This window comes from Seriola aureovittata, chromosome 2, assembly GCF_021018895.1.
Source record: "Seriola aureovittata isolate HTS-2021-v1 ecotype China chromosome 2, ASM2101889v1, whole genome shotgun sequence".
In the NCBI taxonomy this organism is placed as follows: Eukaryota; Metazoa; Chordata; class Actinopteri; order Carangiformes; family Carangidae; genus Seriola; species Seriola aureovittata.
Window position 1 is genome coordinate 12,246,740 of NC_079365.1, and position 20,652 is coordinate 12,267,391.

Below are 20,652 nucleotides of genomic sequence, written 5' to 3' on the forward strand. Positions count from 1 at the left end.
CAATTAATCTGTGGTTCAAATGCATGTCGTACCATTTGGGGGGTGGTCCGTACGGATCACAGATCAACTACTGCCCGTTACGGCCCTAGTTTATGGTCTTTTTTGTGGTCAATGGAAATCATTTGATCTGTGCTGGTCTTATCTGTGCCCGCCGCATTTTCTAATGGTCTGTTAGTACCGATTGCATTTATGTCATGTGCCTGTGTGTTTGCTGTATGGGAGTGAGCACAAAAGTAGATGCAAGATCCTAATTCCTTGGGTTTAAATTCCTTTGATGCACTGAGTGAAGCATCATGGGATACGTACATGAAAAGGTTGCTTGTAGCAACCGAAACTAAGCAAGCAGCTTACTCAGAGACAGAAACTGGTGCAGTGTTTGGATACAGGTTTTGTACACAACAGCACAATGTTGATCACTAAAATGTCTACTGTTTCAGTTGCATGTAAATATTTACCCTGTTCGAGACCATGCATTTACATTTTGTTACTGCATGTCTACAGTATAATTAAACTCTTGTGTAGTATTTGCAGAGTAAATTTGTGACTACACACCCTTCTGTTTGGATAGTTGCAGCGAGCGTGTCTTCACTGGGGGTTTAGTGGCTAATAACAGTGCAGTGATACTGTGTGTATGTGTGTGTGTGTGTGTGTGTGTGTGTGTGTGTGTGTGTGTGTGTGTGTGTGTGTGTGTGTATATTCTCTTCCTGGACACAGATCCCGTGGTGGTGATAAGAATGTCCGGTTAGGAACAGGAACAGCTCAGTAAACAGAGTTGTTTACTATATAATCCATCTGAAACCTTTGCTAGGATTAAGCTTTCAGCAAACTCATCACACTACTCTGCAGCCATCAAATATGTAGTTTATAATACAGAATTATATACTCTTCATATCTTCTGAGCCTGCACTGCGTCTGTGTAGCAGAGGAAAAATTTACTTTTGATGTTTTTTTTTCTCCACCAGAACGTATGTTCTGCCCTTTCTTTCTAATTTCTCATTTTCAGGAACAACATGGACCTTTCAGCAGACAGTTTTGTAGAGGTATCAAGAAAACACTTGCATGAAAGCTATTGAACATGTAGTGGCACTAATGGTTTAACATCTGCCCCACTGCTGGATACATGCAGCAGGATTGTAATGTTTCATACATTACCTATAGTAGAAGCATAGCGCTTTTCTACAGTACAACCTATAGAAAGGCATTTGGATCAGTGAGCCTATGCTGCCAATGGGAGACAGAGGACATTAAGTGTGGGAGCATTTTCTTCATCAGGTCAATTTGGCATGCAAACTTTTCAACAATGTTTTTGTTGTAATGTCTCAGCATTTTTATCAAACATGAAAATTGAGCATTATTCTCATGTCCCTCCCTTTTTGGCACTTCCATGTTTGCTTCATTTTTGAGCCACAGATGTTGCCACTTGGGTATGAGCTGTAGCTTTTGTTTGCTAATGCTGGCAGATGTAAGGTAGATTCTGCTGTGCAACTCGCATTACAGAGTCCTTGTTACCTTTTTTCTGCTTGTGCTGCTGTTACACTACGTCTTAGCATAGTCCATTAGCATTTGTTTGCCATGTGGCATGCTAATGGTGAACATTCACAACAGCAGCTTTAAAGGTGTCAGAGAGCATTTCCCAACACAATGAAAAATATCTTCTGGAACTACATGAAAAAAATGTCCAGTGCCATTTGGTGACAGGGAGTCAGCGGTAATGATAGATACATATTTGAAATAAAAATGATCGTTAACATGGGGAAAATTATTCATTCATTGTGTTGCTTGACAAAGATGTGACACTGGTAGCGGTTTGAGTGCTAAAATAATGAACAGATAAGCAGACTACGCATAGTCAAAGAAACATTAGTGTTCTCAGATTTTCTCAATGTTTGTATGAACCACTGTTTGACACTTCCCCAGAGCCCCTTGGCCTGTCAGTGGGTGCATGGAGAATGTCAACTAAATCCTCCAGATGCTTCACAGGAATTTGCAGCACTGACAACCTCCTCCACACAGCTGGATTTTTGCCACAGCTAATGGCCTTTCTGTGGCAGTTTTACTTTCTTGTTGAGATGTGACCACAAGGCCTCACTCCCAGGATAATCGTTAGTTTGATCAGACAATGGGTTGAGGTTTGATGTGAATAACACCAGTGGAACTGTATGTAGGTCACTCTGGATTAAGTATGGAACCAGAGATTAAATATAATTTTTGAATACTGTAGGTTAGATGTAATATCAAAATGTATCTTGTGTCGCTTCTTCTATACCCACAATTCTTTGTATGTGCTATTCTATGACACCTTAAACACCAGGCTTGAGCTTCTCCGTGTTGGGGTTGGGACCCCTGATCCCTTGATGTGCAGCTGGAATCAAGACATTCGAGACATTTGCAAAATATATTGGTGGCTCTTGTTTATCTTTTAAATAACAAGAGGCTGCTCTTAAAGATAGAATACAAAATTATACATCACACAAAACATACACAATTCATTTAATTTCATTAACTGTAATGTATGTATGAAATAACTAGATAAGCCTTAGTTAATTTGTCAGAGCAACTCTTAAAGAAACGAAAGAGAACTAAAAACCTGAGCCTGTAAATGAACCAAGAAATATGTATGTGTGCATCATGTACTTTCAGATGCTCTATTAACAAAAAATGCTTATTTCCCTGTTAAAGCACCCAGAGGCTCGAGGAGAAGAGACCATTTTCCAGTTCAGAGCTGTAGAATAAATATCATTTGCATATGAGCAGTCAAACAGGCTGTGGACCGAAACATGAATAAGTATGTATTCAGGGCCACATACTGTAGTTGTAGAACTAACAAAATAGAACAAAAGACATGTGAATTCTCCCAAATGAGCAGTTTTGAGTTGTAGTTTTTTTTTTTTTCCAGTGGCCCATGTTGGTCTGCTTTCGGCCATGCCAAGCTGTGATGAAATGTGTGTCCTCTACAGCCTGACTGCAGGGGATGGCCACACCGTGCTGCTGTGGTCCTGATTGGTGGCAGGATCGACCACAGTCTCCTCCCCTTACCTATGTCTTCAGCAGCTAAATTCATGTGTGCCTGTGCTGGAGAGAGACAAAGCTCTGATTTAAAAATGTTGGAGATGTGTGATCAGCACACCCATAACATGCCGTCAGTTGCCACAGACATTGTAGTCCTTCCTTCTTCTCTTTAGTTTGGAGTTAGTTTCACCGCTGTGATCCTGTTTGTATTTTGAGATATCAGCCGTATTTTACTGAATACTGATCACTTTGAGCTGTATTTATTAGTGTTTTAAGTTACTGCTCAGGCAAACTGAACCTTTCCAGCTGTTGCTGATTCACATCAAAAGCTTTCCACTGGTGAACCCACAAGACATTTTTATTGTGAAGAGCTTCATTAGCGGTGCGATTCTTAAATAAAACAGATCTTATCAACCAGACCAAGACATATTCTGAACTATGTGGGTCAGCAGTTCTGTTTTAAATATTGTAGGGAGGAATAGCACAAACAGTGAAAGCCACAGTGAACTGAAAAGGGCTGTGATCAGCGCACCTCCAACATGCCATCGGTCGCCACAGACACTGCCATTCCTTCCTTGTTGGTTAATGATAATGTATCTGCAAACCTAGTGACTCGATGATTGTGGTTCCTCTCTGTCCACACGTACAGCTGTCTGTGGCCGCAGTGATAGTGCATGGCACGAACTGACAGCTGACAGGCCCCCCACTCCTCACCACACACACACACATATACACGCACGCACTTTTGTTGCCATAACTACAGGGGTGTTTCTACACAGCAGGTATTGATGTAACTTTTGATCAAGATTAGTATCGCAGCTCTAAAGTTTCCTTCAACTTTAGTACCACATGTTTTTAGGGAAACAGGGACATGTCTGAATGTGGTGATACTGCCAACATCTATTGGCAGACCAGTTTGTATACTGATTAGATAATGACAAACATGCATTTGTTCACCATGAGTTAATGTAGAATGAAAATAATAAGGAAGTAAGTGAGAAAGATCCGAAGATCTGATACACAAACTTCCCTATAAAAATGCAACTGCATTGTTGAAAGGAAACGCAAAAGCCCTTCACCTACATCCTTTCATTGTTCGCTGTCTTGCTTGAAGCTTCGGTGTGAGAGTAGTAGTAGACTTGAAGTGTGTTCGCATATTGATTGACAGCTGCAAGATCCCACCCTTGACTTTGGCCTTCTCTGATTGGTTAGAAGGGAGCACTCTTCTAAAAAATAATACAAAAGTAACATACTGGGGCTTTATATATAAGCTGATTTCAGAGAACCCGGTACGTAACAATAGTTGAGTTGAGTTGAGTTGTGTATCAATCCAGTGCAGCACATTTGAATTACAAAGGTTGTACTGTAAATAAATAAACTCAAGAACATTTTTGTTTGCCATGTCGTTGGCACCTATTCAGTCTGGAGGAGGCAGTTTATTCAAGCAGTGACACGAGGTAGCAATGTTTCATTTCAGCTGCCAAATAGATGTCAAATAGTAGCTTTATTTTGGCGAACTTGTGTGATTTAAAATAATAATAATAGGATTTCTTGATATGCTGATCATATTGATTGTGCGTTACTGAGTGAAATCATCTGACAATTGTAGTAGCATTAGTTTTTCCATAGTATTATTGTTAATTGCACTTTAAACATGTTTTTATCTTAGAAAATTATCTTTCCTAGCTCTGACTTGAAGTTTTATCAGTTTTATCACATCTATATTTCTTGTTTGAGAGACCAAAAAACTCGGCTGTGATGTGTTCGGGTTATCTCAGTTATGTCCAGCTTATAAATAGCTTTTCCGTTAATGTCCAAGTTGTAATTGAGATTTTTCTGAATTATCCAGCTTGGTACTTAATATGAAAATGCCCGAAAAGCAAAAAAAATATGGATGCGTCACATCAGCCAATTCACAGTATTTTGAACTCTCTCAAAATAGGGTTGGACAATGTTGCAATCACACAACCGTCTTGAGTGGTGTGGTGTGGTGACATGAATGCTTGCCAGTCATAAACATGAGAATCTTTCCCATCTCTACCATCCATCCCTAATGACGTGCACACAGCATAAGGTATTGTCTGTGGGATACACAGATGTTTTGCATCGGGGCTCATTACTGCAATGCCTATATACAGTATACACTTGAGTGGTCTTTCATTCTCTGTTTGCCCTGCATGCCTCAAGGGTTTACGACCAAAAGTGTATGTAATAAAATAGAGGGAGCAGATCCCAGTGTGTTGGAATCTCTTCCTCTTGTTTATTGCCAAACATACAGTACAATTATACCCATACAAACAAAATTATATCTCATCACAGTTTTAGGTCATTGTGTGTATTTGCCTAATCCTCCAGGGACTTTCATACATGTAATTAATCTGAGACCACTCGTGCTGTGGACCTTATTTTACATTACGTAAAGAGAGTTGTTCACACTGAAACATTAGACAGTACGAAGGTGTGATGTTAAATGCAGTTTGGACTCAAAAGTAGAACTCAGAGGCGTGAAGGTAAAAAGTTCAAACACAGATTTATTGTAAACATCAAAAGGTGATGTTGTCGGGACTTGAGCCAGAAAGGGCGTTGGAGCAGGGCAGAGAGAGAAATCCGGATCGAGGGGCCAGGGCAAGGTAGATGAAGCAAGGCAGACAGGCAAACAGGATATAACTGGAGCGGCAGATGGATGAGGAGCTGGGTGAGGAGGACAGGATCGAAGGCAGAGGCAGAGTTCAGCTCTGTTACCACAGTGGTGAACGATCTAGCGAATAGTGGAGTACAGGAGTTGATTTACTGGATGAGCTTCAGGTATGCAGGATGATTGAGAGCAGGAGGAGTACAGTACACCATGCCCAGCAGACACACACACACACACACACACACACACACACACACACACACACACACACACACACTGGGAGATAGATAAACTCGGAATGAACCTTTTAGGGGGAAGACAGAAGGACCCATGACAGGGGACTTCTGTTGCAGGACTGGGTCTCAGCCTAGGAGGCTGTTATGCTGCTTTACCTTTAACAGCTGTATTTCTTTCACAGTTTACTCACACTTCACTAGAGCAATTTTTCTTACTGTGAGTCAGGAATCCCATATAGTTATTGTGCAGCTTTGGATCTGAGTCAAAAATCTCTGGACCTCTGCCAGGACGCCAGAGCTCGTAAGAAATGTCTGTATCTACTTTTAAATGGGTCATGGGAAAATGCTGAAGTCCTTTAACTTCTTTGAGATCTGTTGCTTTACTTGTTTTTTCATTATTGATTTTAGTTGGAAGGCAGACACATAGAGGGAAAAAAAAGAAAGAAATGAAGTTGTTTATCGTAAAGCCGTCAGGGCAGATAAAATAGACTGCATACTTGAGCATGTCACAACCCAACCTAAGTACAAAACTGTTGTGCACTGTTATCTGTACACAAATGACAACATACAGACAAGACTGTTAAAGATATATTAAAATGTCTGGTGTATCATAGATAAAGAGATTAGTATTTCTACTAGTTTACAAATGTGCTAAAAAAGAATAACGAATGGCGTTAACTGCTCTGTTATGTTAATAGGTGTTAATACACTACATTGCCCTGTATGATCCACATTCGCACACACTTTTATATACACCACTCAACTACACTGTATGGTATTTAATTTAATTTATATTTTAAGCAGTTTAGTGCAAATTTCGTAGGAGAAATTTAATGTGAGACAGAAAGAATGATGCTGCACACACTGTGGCCATCCAGTTGATTGATGGGCATCACGTGGTTGAGACTTGAAACAGTTTTGGGCAAGTATCAAAATCTGTCACTGAGATAAACCTCAGAATTTGGAGTCAGTGCTTCCAAATCATCCCACCAACTTGTAGCCTCTCCAAAACTTGACTCAGCAGCAACCCAAAGACTTCAGGAGGAGGCTGAAGTTAAAAATAAACGCTATCTGGCATCAGTGGGCGAGAATTTCTTCAAGCGCTTAATTGTAAGTAGCCAAGTTATCAGAAGCGTTCTGCCAATTTAACATCAAAGCAGGATTTAGCTTTTTTGTTTTTTTTTCTCTGCAATGTCACAGATGCACATGAGGAGCTCTGCCTACATACCCTGTGATAAATGGACTGGGGTCTGACAGGCTGACCTGTGTATTTGTGTTTCAGGGGAGCGTTCTCCGAGGTGGTCCTGGCTGAGGAGAAGAGGACCCAGAAGTTGGTGGCTATCAAGTGTATCCCCAAAAAGGCATTAGAGGGCAAAGAAAACAGCATTGAGAATGAGATAGCAGTCCTGCACAAGTAAGTGGACCTCTCTGAATTTGAGAAATAAACAATGGTAGACTCTGTGGTTCTTTATAATGTAATATAACATGATGGTAACATATAAAATTAAATCGTATTTTTCAACCAGTTTGTGTTGAAACCACAGACCGATGTTCAGCATTAGCCTGCATCTGAAATACTATCTACAAAGTTCAAGCTGGTAAAATTTTCATTACTGTATCCCCGTTACTGCATCATGTATGTTGTATCACATTACTAGATATCATATATGTTGTAATATGATCTACTATGACGCATGTAATATGCATCATATTAAACTTAATCTTACTTGTCACTCAAGCGCTGTAAAATTTGGATATGTACTGTGTATTTGCATCCTGATATTCCCACAGTAAAGACAGTTTCTCAATAGATAGAATTAAAGGGCCAGCACCAAGTCCGTCCAGTCTAATCCATCCAGGTAGTGTTAGTTTTATTTGCCCAAGTACAGTGTATTAAAGGTGAGTTAACATTCTTTCATGTTTGGCGTTCAAATGGCATTTTGAAATTTCAACAACAACTTGTGACTCAGGAAACAATGTCCTAGTTAATCTGGAAAAACCAGAGTCTTCACTGTGAAGCTCATTGTGCTGTGCAACTTGTTTTATAATCTGCCCTAGCATTTGAAAATACAAGTAATGCACCTTTAATCCTTGTTCCTTAACGTATCATGTGGCAAAAATGAGTGGTTTCGCTTGTCACATGGAGTCATATCACATACAATGTTAACACCTACAAAAAGACTGCACAGGATCACTCTTGACACAGCTCATGCACAAGTTTTCTCTCTACCTTTGCGAAGGATATAATGTTTTATTATATTTTATTATATGTAAGAGAAAGGCAAGCAACAATAACACTCCTGGTAATTGTTGGGTGCTTCAAACATACTTCTCTTTAGATATGGGGAATTACAGGCCGTGGTGAAAATGGCTGATCTACATTGGGTCCCAGGTTATTTTTAGAGCTCTTGTTGCCTGGGTTACAGGAGACACACAACTCTCGCCAATATACAGCTATGATTCCTCCTGAAGTGAGGACGGTGGAATGAGAGCGGTGGGGGTTAGCAGTTTGGTGACAATTTTGATAAATGGAGTTAACTGAGTTAAACTTGGCCTGAAAATCATGGTTTGTATAGACTATACGAAGGTTGCATTACTCATTTTAACACCTCATCCTCAAGATACACAGAGCACAGGACAAGGTCTGGGTGCATATTTGAATAGGTGTCATTTAAGTAAAAACAGTGTCATATTTTTATGTTTGCTGATTTTCTTTGGTTTTGAAGGTCATGAAATCATTGGATTGAAAATATATTCCCCCCGTTTCGATTTCTCAGTCCAGTTAAAGGTTTGAATACAACAGCCGAACCCAACTAACAATGAAGTATTGAAGCGTTGTGAACACTAAACTGATCATGTCGTTGCGTAAATGTTAAAAATCAAATCCCACCTTTGTGTCAACAATGCACTGTTCCCGTAAAACTAAACTTAGTGTCACTGTCTACTTTTCGTATCTTTTCTATCTATAAATACTTTAACCGTACAGCGGTACGACACTGAAGATTTACCGTGAAGTAACCCTCCTCTCTTGTTTTTGACCACAGGACACAGCCGGCGCACATAAATGTTATTGTCTAAGAAACAATCCTTTGTTCCTTCCTGTGAGGCCAGAGACAAACTTTTCATCTTGACTTTCCTTTAATGTCTCTCGTTGTAAATTTATTATTGTTTATTTAATGTTTCCAACCTGTTTAAAGCATTTGTGGCAATGTAAACAAAGTGAATTTATTATCAGTTTAGTGAGTAATGGCTCAATTTGTGTTGAGATCCTAATCGGACACAGTCACCTCTTCACTCTTTTAATTGCTGTTTGTAAGATGGCTGCCCTGCCTGATGGTAGTTTGATATACCACCACTGTAGCCGTGTGATATCATCACATTGGATATCTGGCTGTTCATCCTCTTCCTATTTTATCTAGACCAAACATTTACTCAAAGACAGACATGTGCAAATACAGTGACTAATCACACTCTGCTAAGTCATCTGTAGCCGTGCCAGTCAGAATAGATGCTGGAGCTGCTGCTGCGGCGGCTCTGTTGGAAATCTAAAAAAGGTTTATGAATGTAGCTGTATAACATAACTGAGACATATTTTTGAGCTAGAAATGTCAAGTGGATCTATCTGAAGTAATGTTGGACTCAAAGTAATTGTGTGTTTCTCACCGCACATCCACTGCTCACAATGTTTCAGGCCTAAAAACACCAAATGTCCACTTTTACTGACTCTGTTGCTCAACAGTCATGTATGATGAGGTACTTGCCTCGTAAGAAGGAAGTTGTGGAACAGAGGGCATTTATTACTCAATATCCTGAAAATGTATGTAACGTGGTGTACATGTACATGCATCTTAGTAACCGTATTAGCGCTTTCTGCAGTAACCTGAATCCTGAAACATCATGTAACCTGGTTCAGTTTTTTAATGGAGAGTTCTGTTGGAGAAAACCAGATTCTCTTCACTTTAATGCATGTACCTCTTCTGACCTGAGAAAAATCTTCTCCCACCACAGGAACTTTAAGATCCTACAGATATTGCAGGAGGTATTCGTTCATTCAAAGCCCACTAACTGCTCTGGGGGGAAAAAAACAAAAAAAAGATTGTTTCACAGCTGTAAGAAAAACAAATAAAATACAAAAGGTCAAATATGCAAAAAGGAGTGATGCAAGATTACCTGAGGCTGTTAAAATAAAAAAAAATGTTCTTAAAGAAATGCATAAAATACGTCATTATTTGAGAAACTCAACAGAATATGGATTTAAGAATCAGTAGATCTGCCAGATTCACCCACGTCTCAGATTTAGCCGTTACTGTGTGGACAATACTGTTCTCTAATTTGCTGACTTCTATGTTCTGATGCGTCGTGAGACCCACAGGTGCTGACAGAGGTCGGCAAATGACTCACCAGCCTTCATAAGACATTTCAGCACTCTGACAATCACCATGACCAGTGTCCAGCATTTCTGTTTTCATCGCCCACACAAACACACCTGCACAGAAATCCAACTTAAATGCAGTAACTTGACTGAATGTGTCTGACCTTCTATAATTGTGTGATAAAGTGCACACTTGAGCTCACACCTGTTCACACGTGTCCGCTCACTCTGCAGCTTTAATCCATCATTCATCCTTCACTGGGTCCATCTCTCCTTCCGCACTGAGCTAAGCAGATGAATGAAGGTGTCCATGCATAGTTACAATCTGGATAAGAGTCATTGCTGTAATCCAGCATGAGCTGAGGCTGACACATACACTGTTACCTCCAGTACATCTCAGACACGTGCTTTGTGTTGTCTCTGTAAAACCAGCCTCCAAGTCACTCAGTAACCTTCAAATGCATCTAGGTACTGGGCTAAATGAAATGAATTGGTTACACACTAACACAGAGGGTGCTTGATGAGGGCTCAAAGAGAAAATCAGAGAAGTACAAAAGTTGCAGTTAAAAGAACCCCCAGTGGAGTTCTTGACCAATAGTCGTGTGAAGAAGCAATGTTTTTACAACTGAGTTCCCATTTTGTTTGTATTGTAAATGTGCATGAGGACACACATGCTGTGAGCGAGTGGCGTGGTTCACATCCTGTCGTTGGTTTCATGCCGTTCCACTGATCCACTGTTGGTGGCAGTAAAAACAGAGCCACGCATCATCGAAGACAGTGAAGAAAATTACTCTAGCAAAACAAATGTGGATGTAAAATAGTGTACAATTTAAAATATTTCTAAAAATTAGCTTTGAAAATGTTTCATGGGAAAGAAAATGCATTTTGGTGAGTGACACTGAATGTAACTTTTGTTCGTTTACAAGAAGACGCCACAAGCTGCCTTTAAACTGAGAGTATCGAAGGCGTCACACACACATACACATGTATCTAGGGCTGTTTATCATTTGAAATTTTTTGATACCAATGCTGATACGTTACCTGAGTTTTGATATGATAAAATAAAATAGATATAGAATACGATAAAATACGATAAAACACTTTTTACTATACCTTTTTTGTTTTTGTTTTCAATACTCAATCCTATGGACAAGTTTTGGTTCATACTTAAAAGTCATGAGGTTTAATACACAAGTCTACATTTAAGGTGCTGGAAGTTAAAATGACCATTAAATACCCATATTTTTTAAACAGTTTAAACGGAAATTATGTCCCCACATATCCTAAAATTGTTGTGTTTCCTGGTGCAAGACGACACTTAAAGATCTCCTCTAGTGAAGACCAAACCTCGCAAAATGCTTCCAACTGAAATACAAATCAGCTGCTCATTATGCATCACTGTCCCTCTGAATAAGTTGAAAAGCTGCAAATGATAAATAAACAAAAAATGTTTGTAATGTCAAAATGTTAATTTTGTGTGACCTTGGGCCCATTTCGTTATACGTGCCACATTGAAATTAAGAGCATGTGTCTGGGACAGAGGTTTGTCATGATACAGGTAAAAGTACAAACTGGTCAAGCAAAGGAGTACAACACCAATCTTGATCTGGTGAGTCATCTTCTCACCCCTGTCAGTGCACCCACGGGTCTTAGGGGGCAGCAGAACACAGAGTTCAGCCTATTGGGGAGCTGCTTGCCACCGCACAGTGTAGCCTCCTCTACAGCCAGTAAACAGCTGCGTGGTGGGTTCATACACTGATTGTCCCAATCATAATTACTGGACAAGGTTTCAAACTCCAGACAAGTAATTCTAATGACACCCAGGAGAGTTTTTTATGCTACCTGCAAACAAAAATGTCAATACTAATGGCTAAATGACTGGTAGAAGTCTGTGTATTTTAAGAATAATAATAATATGAACAGCTTCATTTCTCATCTTGTTTCTCTGTTCTCCCTCCTCACAGGATTAAACACGCCAACATTGTATCTCTGGAAGAGATATTTGAGAGTAAATCACACCTCTACCTTGTCATGCAACTGTGAGTGTTCACATACGTGTGGGTTTGTGTTACTTGTCTTTGTGTGATGTGTGTTTCAAACTCCCTACTTGTGCTCTCCCACGCACTGCATGTCACATGCCATAAACTGCACTCTGTATCACACTTGCATGTGCATGAACACACACACACACACACACACACACACACACACACTCACAAGAAAAGACTGTACTATGCCTACTCATGAGCACCAGTGGGGAGTTTGCCCTCACACCTGCAGCCTGTCAGCCTCCCACCCACCTCAACTACTGAAATGTCAGAGAGAGAGAGAGAGAGAGCGAGAGAGAACCAGAGAAAGGACAGCTCACGATCACCAGCGCGATTCACTGAAAGGCTCCTGAAAATATCAATCATTTATGCATTAATCACAGTCATTGGCAAATCAGAGAGAGAGAGGGAGGGGTGTACATTTATAAAGGCAATGACTAGTGGGAAATTCTTTTCTTGAGTGCTTGTGTTTCTCAAGTTATTTTTCAATAGATTTCAAAACCTTGCAATACAATTGCGTTCCCTCATAATAGTTTTGGTGTGACCTTTCAAAACAGCAGTACAATAGTGTTCCCTCTGATTCAAGGTTTCCACATCCCTTTGCTTCTCTCCCTCTTTCTTAATCATCTCTGGAACTGTCCACTTGTCGTTTCCTTTTCTCTGAATTCTGTGCCTCGTTCATGATATGTTAAAAATATCAACTGTGTGTGTGTGTTTAGTGAGTTCGGTGTGTGTGTGTGTGTGTGTGTGTGTGTGTGTGTGTGTGTGTGTGTGTATGTGTGTGTTTAGTGAGTTCGGTGTGTGTGTGTGTGTATGTGTGTGTGTGTGTGTGTGTGTGTGTGTGTGTGTGTGATTGGTATTGGAAGCTCGAGGAAACACACCCAGTTAGCAGATATCCTGTACGCAGAGTGATGTCTCCATCTAGTGGCCTCTTGGTCTAATATCAAGCAGACATGATCACATCCCTTTCCTGTGGTTTCATTCACACCTCCACATTTCCATCTTTATGCAGTTGTTTATTAGAGATATATACATGTAGAACATTTCATTATTACAGTGTTAAAGCAGACGCTTGAGTAAATAAAGAAACCTTTTCTGTCTTTGAGTCTGGATTTTTTAACAACACTCCAAGTGTTTTGTCCTATTGTTCAAGCAAACTTTCAAGTTAATATCCTCCCAGTGCCCCATTTTAATATTTCTCTCACTACCCCTCTTTTTGCTTCCCTCAACAAACCAACAAATCTTCATTTGGTCCTTAGCTGTCATAAACAAATCTCTCCCTCTCCATGCAGGGTGTCTGGCGGGGAACTCTTCGATCGCATCATAGAGAAGGGCTTCTACACAGAGAAAGACGCCAGTAAGCTCATTCAGCAGATTCTGGATGCTGTCAAATACCTCCACGACATGGGCATCGTGCACCGTGACCTCAAGGTCAGACGAGAGTCATTGATATGATTGAAAAGTTAGCCTGCATAGGATTGGCACACTGTTCATGTGCTGACTGAGCATGAGTCAGAACTCACAAACCCTGTTTCCCCCTCAGACTGAAAACATGTTTTCTAAGTAGCTGTAATTTTCCAGTCTACAATAGCTTTGCTGACAGTAAACAAACGTTGACTTTACTGTTGTCTTTGTAATCCTGTCTGCACAAGCATATAATCCTTTTAGCAAGATTAGTAATTACTGTGTGCTTACATGTGTGTATGTGGTGGCTGTGGAGGAGTTTGTGCATTCGTATGTTTAGGAGAGACGTGGCGTGGTTTTGTAAGATACTACTTTATCTAAATCCCCGGGTTTTGTCCCTCCTCATTGTAGCCAGAGAATCTGCTGTACTACAGCATGGACGAAGACTCCAAAATCATGATCAGTGACTTTGGTCTGTCTAAGATCGAGGGCTCTGGCAGTGTGATGTCGACGGCCTGTGGAACACCTGGATATGTTGGTAAAGAAGTCAAGCTACTGTCTTAAATAAAAAAAAAACAGTCTGTTTGTATTTAATCAGCTTTAAATGTCAGGAAACACTGTACCACACAGTATTAGCACAGTGACAATTTAGCACTATATGACACAACTCTGAATGTGATATTGCTTTCTTACAACAATTTCTTTACTGACATAACTTTGAAGAGACTCAATATATCATATAGACATTTTACAGATTTGTTTGATTTGTTAAAACACTGATGCTGGTGTTGGTTTACAGGTTTAAATAGGTATAGCGATACTAACTGATATATGGAAAGGGTGACTATCAGCAGCCATCACATCACAAATTATTTCTCTTTATTCTTTCAGCCCCTGAAGTCTTGGCTCAGAAACCCTACAGTAAAGCAGTGGACTGCTGGTCTATTGGTGTCATAGCCTACATTCTGTGAGTACACTTTCAAGACATTGGCCCAGCCTAACATTGTACGTACGATATACTGCCCTGACAATATATTGTAATAGTTATATGAACGTTATTTTGTTCCAAATCAATCATGATGCAGTCGTAATTGTGTCCATGTTTTGCATCCGGATGCTAAACATTAGTTTTAGTATTACTAATCACTTAGGAGGAAATCTCGTGCATGTGTGTGTGGAAACATGACACCTGTCCTCTCCTGTGTGTCTCAGGTTGTGTGGTTACCCTCCCTTCTATGATGAGAATGATGCCAAACTGTTTGAACAAATCCTGAAGGCAGAATACGAGTTTGATTCTCCGTACTGGGACGATATCTCTGATTCAGGTATCAGTCCAGGTTTCTTCGGTCCTCTCCTGTCGACGTGAAACAGACTTTACATTGCAGATGTGACATATGTGCACAGATACGTAGATGTGTTTATTAGGCTAAACTTCTGAACATGTTTTTGTGAGCTGCATATTGTAGAAAGGGTCACTGTGACAACAAGGAACATGAGTGATAAAATTGGGGTTTTTTTTCCTCAAGCTCTTTCATGTTTCGACAGAATGAGGTTTTCCAAGTCGGTAAATATTTTGTCGATTCCCTACCGATCACCTTGCAGGTGTTGAGCCCACAAGCCATGCAGATTTTTTTCCAATCTTGGCTCTTTGCCTGGGTCCTTGTTTCCCTGCTCTGGTTCAGGCTCTCTCCAGCCTTTGGGACAAATTATGCAGTTGATGCAGCGGCCAATTTTCCAGCATATGGGAATTACCTCAAGATGTGTTTTATCTTGTTTTTCAGCATTTAGACACTGAAATATTATTACATTAATAAACTGTATCCAGTCTTAAACTGAGGTTGCGGCCTGGGCGTTCATGAATGAAGTAGACTGTGTCAACTCGGTGCTGCTGTTGCCTTAAATTGATGATGAGTTTTTATCTTTCTTTTTCATTACAGCTAAAGACTTTATAGTCCACCTGATGGAGAAAGACCCCAACATACGTTACACCTGCGAGCAGGCCCTGCAGCACCCCTGGTACTGGTCCTATACCCCTCCATCATAGTGCAGTCACAAACTCACATTTCACAAAGAGCTCACAAAGAACAAATTTATGATTAAAATTATGATATTCATGGATTGGATTTGCCTATTAAACAAATATAGCTTGGCAAAATAAAGTAACTTGGTGCCAATGAAATTTTGTTTTTATCGTGGTGTTACTGTATTTGTACAATGATGACTTCTATCTGTTGCACACACATTTTTCCTGACTCCTTTCTTTGTCAGGATTGCTGGGGACACTGCCCTGGACAAGAACATCCACGAGTCTGTCAGTGCTCAGATCAAAAAGAATTTTGCTAAAAGCAAGTGGAAGGTGAGTCAGATTTCCAGTTTATTTTGTTTTCATTTTGTTTTTCTTATACGCAGAATGTATCCTGCATTGTTAATTTCCCTTTTAGTACATGTGGAGATAAAGTTTGGCCACGGTTAAAAGTTTGGTCTTGGTCTGAACTTCATGAATCGCATGTTTGCTTTACTTTGCTACTGAAATTGGGAAGTTTAAACCTTTTTGTTTGTTTGTTTTAACTTTCAAGAGTGGAACATCCCCATGCATGTTTTGTTATCCTTAAAATACACCTTTTTTGAATCATTTAACATGTGGGATGACCACAAATCTTCAGGCTACGGTCCCAGTCCCAGTTGGCCCTAGTTGGTCAGCTAGTGTAGAGATTCTGCTGGGACTGATGTTCAGTTGTGTCCGTGGCCTTCTCTCTGCAGCAAGCCTTCAACGCCACAGCGGTGGTTCGTCACATGAGGCGTCTCCAGCTGGGATCCAGTAGTGAAGGACCCAACCCCACCCTGCCCAGCCCGTGCCGAAGTCATCTGCTGATGCCAGAGGAAGATGCAGGTGTGTTATTTGTTTATCTAACACACACAGATATGAGGAGTGTAAATATAATGTCACACAGCAGTACTGATAGCAAATCTTTCATGTCTCTCTTTCTCTCAGAGGCGTGTTCGGAGGGAGGATGCTCCCAGAATGTCGACGGCGGGGCGGATCCCCTGTCCAACTGCACCTACCGCTGCCACCCGACCAGCAGGGTGTGATGCCTGCACCTGCTCCTATTACCTGTCTAATCAATCCCAGTGACTTTCCAATTTTAACCCCCCCCACCCCCTCGGTGAAACCAGAGGCACCATATCCCCCATTATCTGGTTAGGAATACAGCGTCATTCCAACCTCTCACCTGCAGGGGGAGCAAGTCTGTCCAGCCTGAGAAGGAAGACATAAAATGGGATGAAAAGGAGGAGGGAGACTTGATGAAGCAGCGGAGTGGATAATTTTTACAGACTGGGCTGGTAGTTTGGGTTGAGTTGAAAGGGGGGAGACGATACAAAGGAGGGGAAGACAACCTCCTCCACCAGCTTGTCAGGTGGATTGTTTTTGCCGCAGCAGGACAGAGCTTGTTGGACACTCTTTTTATTCTTGATTTTTGATTCAAACTGTCTCTTTGTTTGTTTTATTGTTTACTGTTTTATATATTTTTGTGTTGTCTTTTTAACCTCCTGCTGTTAAACTTTGGAGTGTAAATCCAGAAACAAATATCCGCATGATCAGGAGAGAATTTTCCCCATGCATGTTTTGTTATCTTTAAAATATACCTTGTTGCAGAAATGCAGCATCGCAGCACCATGCAAATGACGGAGTGTTGTGTGCAAAGTTTGTCAAGGCCGAAAGGCGTAGAGCATTTTCATATGTTGCAGTATTTGGAATGAAACTGAGTTAAATCTCGTAATTTTACAGATATGGATTCTATGTCTTTAAGTCGTGCTTATAGACAATCAGTGACACAATAGTTTATGCAATGAAAACTCCACCTATTTACTATGTAGCCTTTTCTGTGGCGATCTAGTGTTTCAATGCAGTGGTTAGGCTTTTTGAAAGTAAAAGGCTTCCCCTTTTTTCTACCCCAAACCTCCCCAGCCACTTGAGCACAGGGATATATCTTTGTCTAAGGTGCCTTTAGGATATATAGTGTGGTGGGTTTATTTTCGGGGTAGCTTCTGAAATGTTTTGTCTTTTTCTGCAGAGTTGTTGCAGCACAGACTCTTTCTGTAACTTCATATTTTGTATGTATTACATTTTCAGCTTTAAAATGAAGTTTTATGCGTTTTGTCTCAAAATGAAGTACTGTAATCTCTGAAGGGAGACCTGCGCACATACAGTACCACATACAACTACTTAGAAACAGTTACGTTATGAAATGGGTAAAGCAACAACAATATTTTGAAAACTGTTCTGGGGAGCTTCACCAGGGGCATCATTTATTTAAAGAAAATGCATCAATACATTTTTTTTTTTCCAGAAATATTTTCTAGGATTTTGCCTTCTCCCTCAATAAAAGAACTGTTTTATGTATCTAAATACATTTTGTGCAAAAAAGCAAACAAACTTGCAAACCTGAAAAAGCATCAATCAGTGTGCTTAGCTCAAGACTAGGCTGATTTAGCAGGATTAGGTAGGCTGTGTGAATGCAAAAAAAAAAAAAAAAAAGTCGACCAGAATTTGATACGCATCCGTCACCATGTTCTGTACTTGTACCACCATTACAGTCCTTTTCTTTTTCCATTCTTTTACAGGCCTATTTCCTCCACATGCAGCCTGTTTACAAAGAACCTGGATTAAAGCATGTGAATATGCATCAGATTGACTCACTTCATCTTTACTTTCTACACAGATGAATACAGATAGTGCACTCTATTATTATTTCATTCATCCTACTTAAAGGTGTGCGTTGACAAACACGCACACAGCAGAGCTGGTTCTTTCATTCGCTTTTATAAAGAATCCTATGCTGTAAGTTTTTAGTGGATCGAGTAACAGATGTAGAGGAGCTTTAAGTGCAGTTGTCTGAGTCCTCTGTACTTTATTCTGGGGCCTGTTAGAGGGACTGTCCTGGGTGGGTCACAGAACCACAGAGGCTTGACTCTTCCATTATCTTCATCCACCCTCCAATCACTCCATCCTAACCTTGGAAGGATCACCATTTTCTTTCTCTGTGATACAACAGTATAAACATATGGTACTGATGTGATTTGGTACTGATTACGTATGTTTGCATGATGTGGCTTGACATTTGTGAATCCCATAATTAACAATGAATAGTGTGTACACTACTTGTGATAATGTTACAGTTGCCATGAGATGAGTGCTGGTGAAAGGAGAATTTTTTTGTCACTTTTACTCTTAAACAAGTTCAAAATTCTCTTAAAAACATCATGCGGATGAGCAAAGAGCAACAAAAGCTGTAATAACGTTTCAACATGTTAAAGCAAGTTCAATGTGCTGCTTCAAAAAGTAATTTTGAGCTTTATTCTGCATCTCTATTGGGTAGGCTTTGTAGTATATTTGAACAGTAATGTAACTGGTGACTCCAAACTGTAAAGTGTAGTTAAAAGAATGATTATTTTTTTCAGGAATCTTGCAGTGCGAATTGTTTGTACATCATGATTTACTGTGACAATGAGGCAGCCAGACAAGCACAGGAAAGCTGAAGCATGGAGGCAGTCGTCGTCCACAGTCTTATTATTGTTGGCAGGCTGATAATGTCATAATTAATATCCTGATAATACAAAACAACTCAGATTCTCCAGTAGGTTCAATGCACCCTATCCCCAAAGTACTCAAAAATGTTTTCCACAAACCCTAAGAGAAAAATGTATTTCGAGGCAAAAGGTAGTGGAATATGGAAAGAGAACAGTTTGTTATAATGAACAAACAAAATAAAAGAAATTGTCTGAATGTTTTTCGGTGCTTTGTTCTTTGCTAAGGCAAAGGACCTGGAAATGGAAAACTAAAGATTTTTACATTCCAGTGCAATGAAACAAGTGATTATGAAATACATAACCATATCCCATTACCTCACCACTCAACCACCTTGGTAGGAAAATATGCAAGGGTGACATTAGAATTACAGTTGAGATGAAGAAGTCATACTGACCTTGCCCTCAAAGGTGCTTAACTACAGGGTGTTTTCGTAAATTGCTACAGCTTTTGCATTAAGTGATCATTTCTACAGCACGTACATGTCATGCATCAGCCTAAAAGAAAGAGATGATTTGTGTGAAGGCTTCTCCTTTGATTGCTCAGTAACCACTTGTAGAGAATGACCAATGTCTGGTAAGATTTGTTGTACAAATGAGTATTTGTACCATAAATATGTTGCCTTTCAGTAAATGCTGTACTACAGTACCTACTGTATACACAGATGCAATGCATCATGGGTTGTCGAAAAGTGACTTCTGCTCAGTGTGAAAGCCAGTGACTTGTGCTTGGAACAGATTTGTAAGTGAAACATACATTAAAATCCTTGTCTATGCATTATAGAACTGTCTGAGTCCATTTGTAAAAGAAAAAAATACAATATGTAAGCTTATATTTATGTCATGCACATATTTAACAATTCATGCTAAAAAAAAACAACATTTCGAGCACAAGCATTATTGTGCACAACAAGGAAATAGTGCAATCAGTATTTTCCTAAATCCTAACACATAGTGAGGATGTAATGCCTTAATTTTATGCCTTCATGCCTTAAAGTCTTACATATTATTTCACAACAAAAAATATAGTCCTTTAGAAACACTTCAGGGAACACAGAGGAAATTGCAGTATCAACACAGAAAATGTGTCTCTCAGCTTTTTATACCCATAATTATTACCTATAAATGAATATAAATATATATGAAATGACAATTGCACAAAATTCAAATGTGTAATTTACCACACCGGATCATGCTCCTCTCCCGTCAAATGCTGAGATTAAGCTACTGCTACTCTGCTAAGATAGGCTAGGTGGGATATCATACTGGAGATGTTAGCTCAAACAAACAACAAAACAAAATTCATACATTGCAATTACAGGAAACCGCTAGAAAATAAAATTCGTAAATTTAGCGTAAATC

At 39.9% G+C, this 20,652-nt stretch overlaps 1 protein-coding gene across 2 annotated transcripts in view; it reads left to right on the plus strand.

The window, feature by feature from the left end:
- camk1b (calcium/calmodulin-dependent protein kinase Ib) overlaps nt 1-20,076 on the plus strand; it is a 36,519-nt gene extending 16,443 nt beyond the window's left edge. For both annotated transcript variants that reach the window (XM_056395760.1, XM_056395752.1), the window contains 10 exons: nt 7,163-7,294; nt 12,217-12,291; nt 13,593-13,731; nt 14,116-14,242; nt 14,596-14,671; nt 14,917-15,029; nt 15,642-15,720; nt 15,973-16,060; nt 16,465-16,594; nt 16,697-20,076. In XM_056395760.1, coding sequence (XP_056251735.1) covers nt 7,163-7,294; nt 12,217-12,291; nt 13,593-13,731; nt 14,116-14,242; nt 14,596-14,671; nt 14,917-15,029; nt 15,642-15,720; nt 15,973-16,060; nt 16,465-16,594; nt 16,697-16,794 — 1,057 coding nt within the window. In that variant the 3' untranslated portion in view covers nt 16,795-20,076. The remainder of the gene's footprint in view (nt 1-7,162; nt 7,295-12,216; nt 12,292-13,592; nt 13,732-14,115; nt 14,243-14,595; nt 14,672-14,916; nt 15,030-15,641; nt 15,721-15,972; nt 16,061-16,464; nt 16,595-16,696) is intronic.
- The last annotated feature ends 576 nt before the right edge of the window (nt 20,077-20,652 follow it).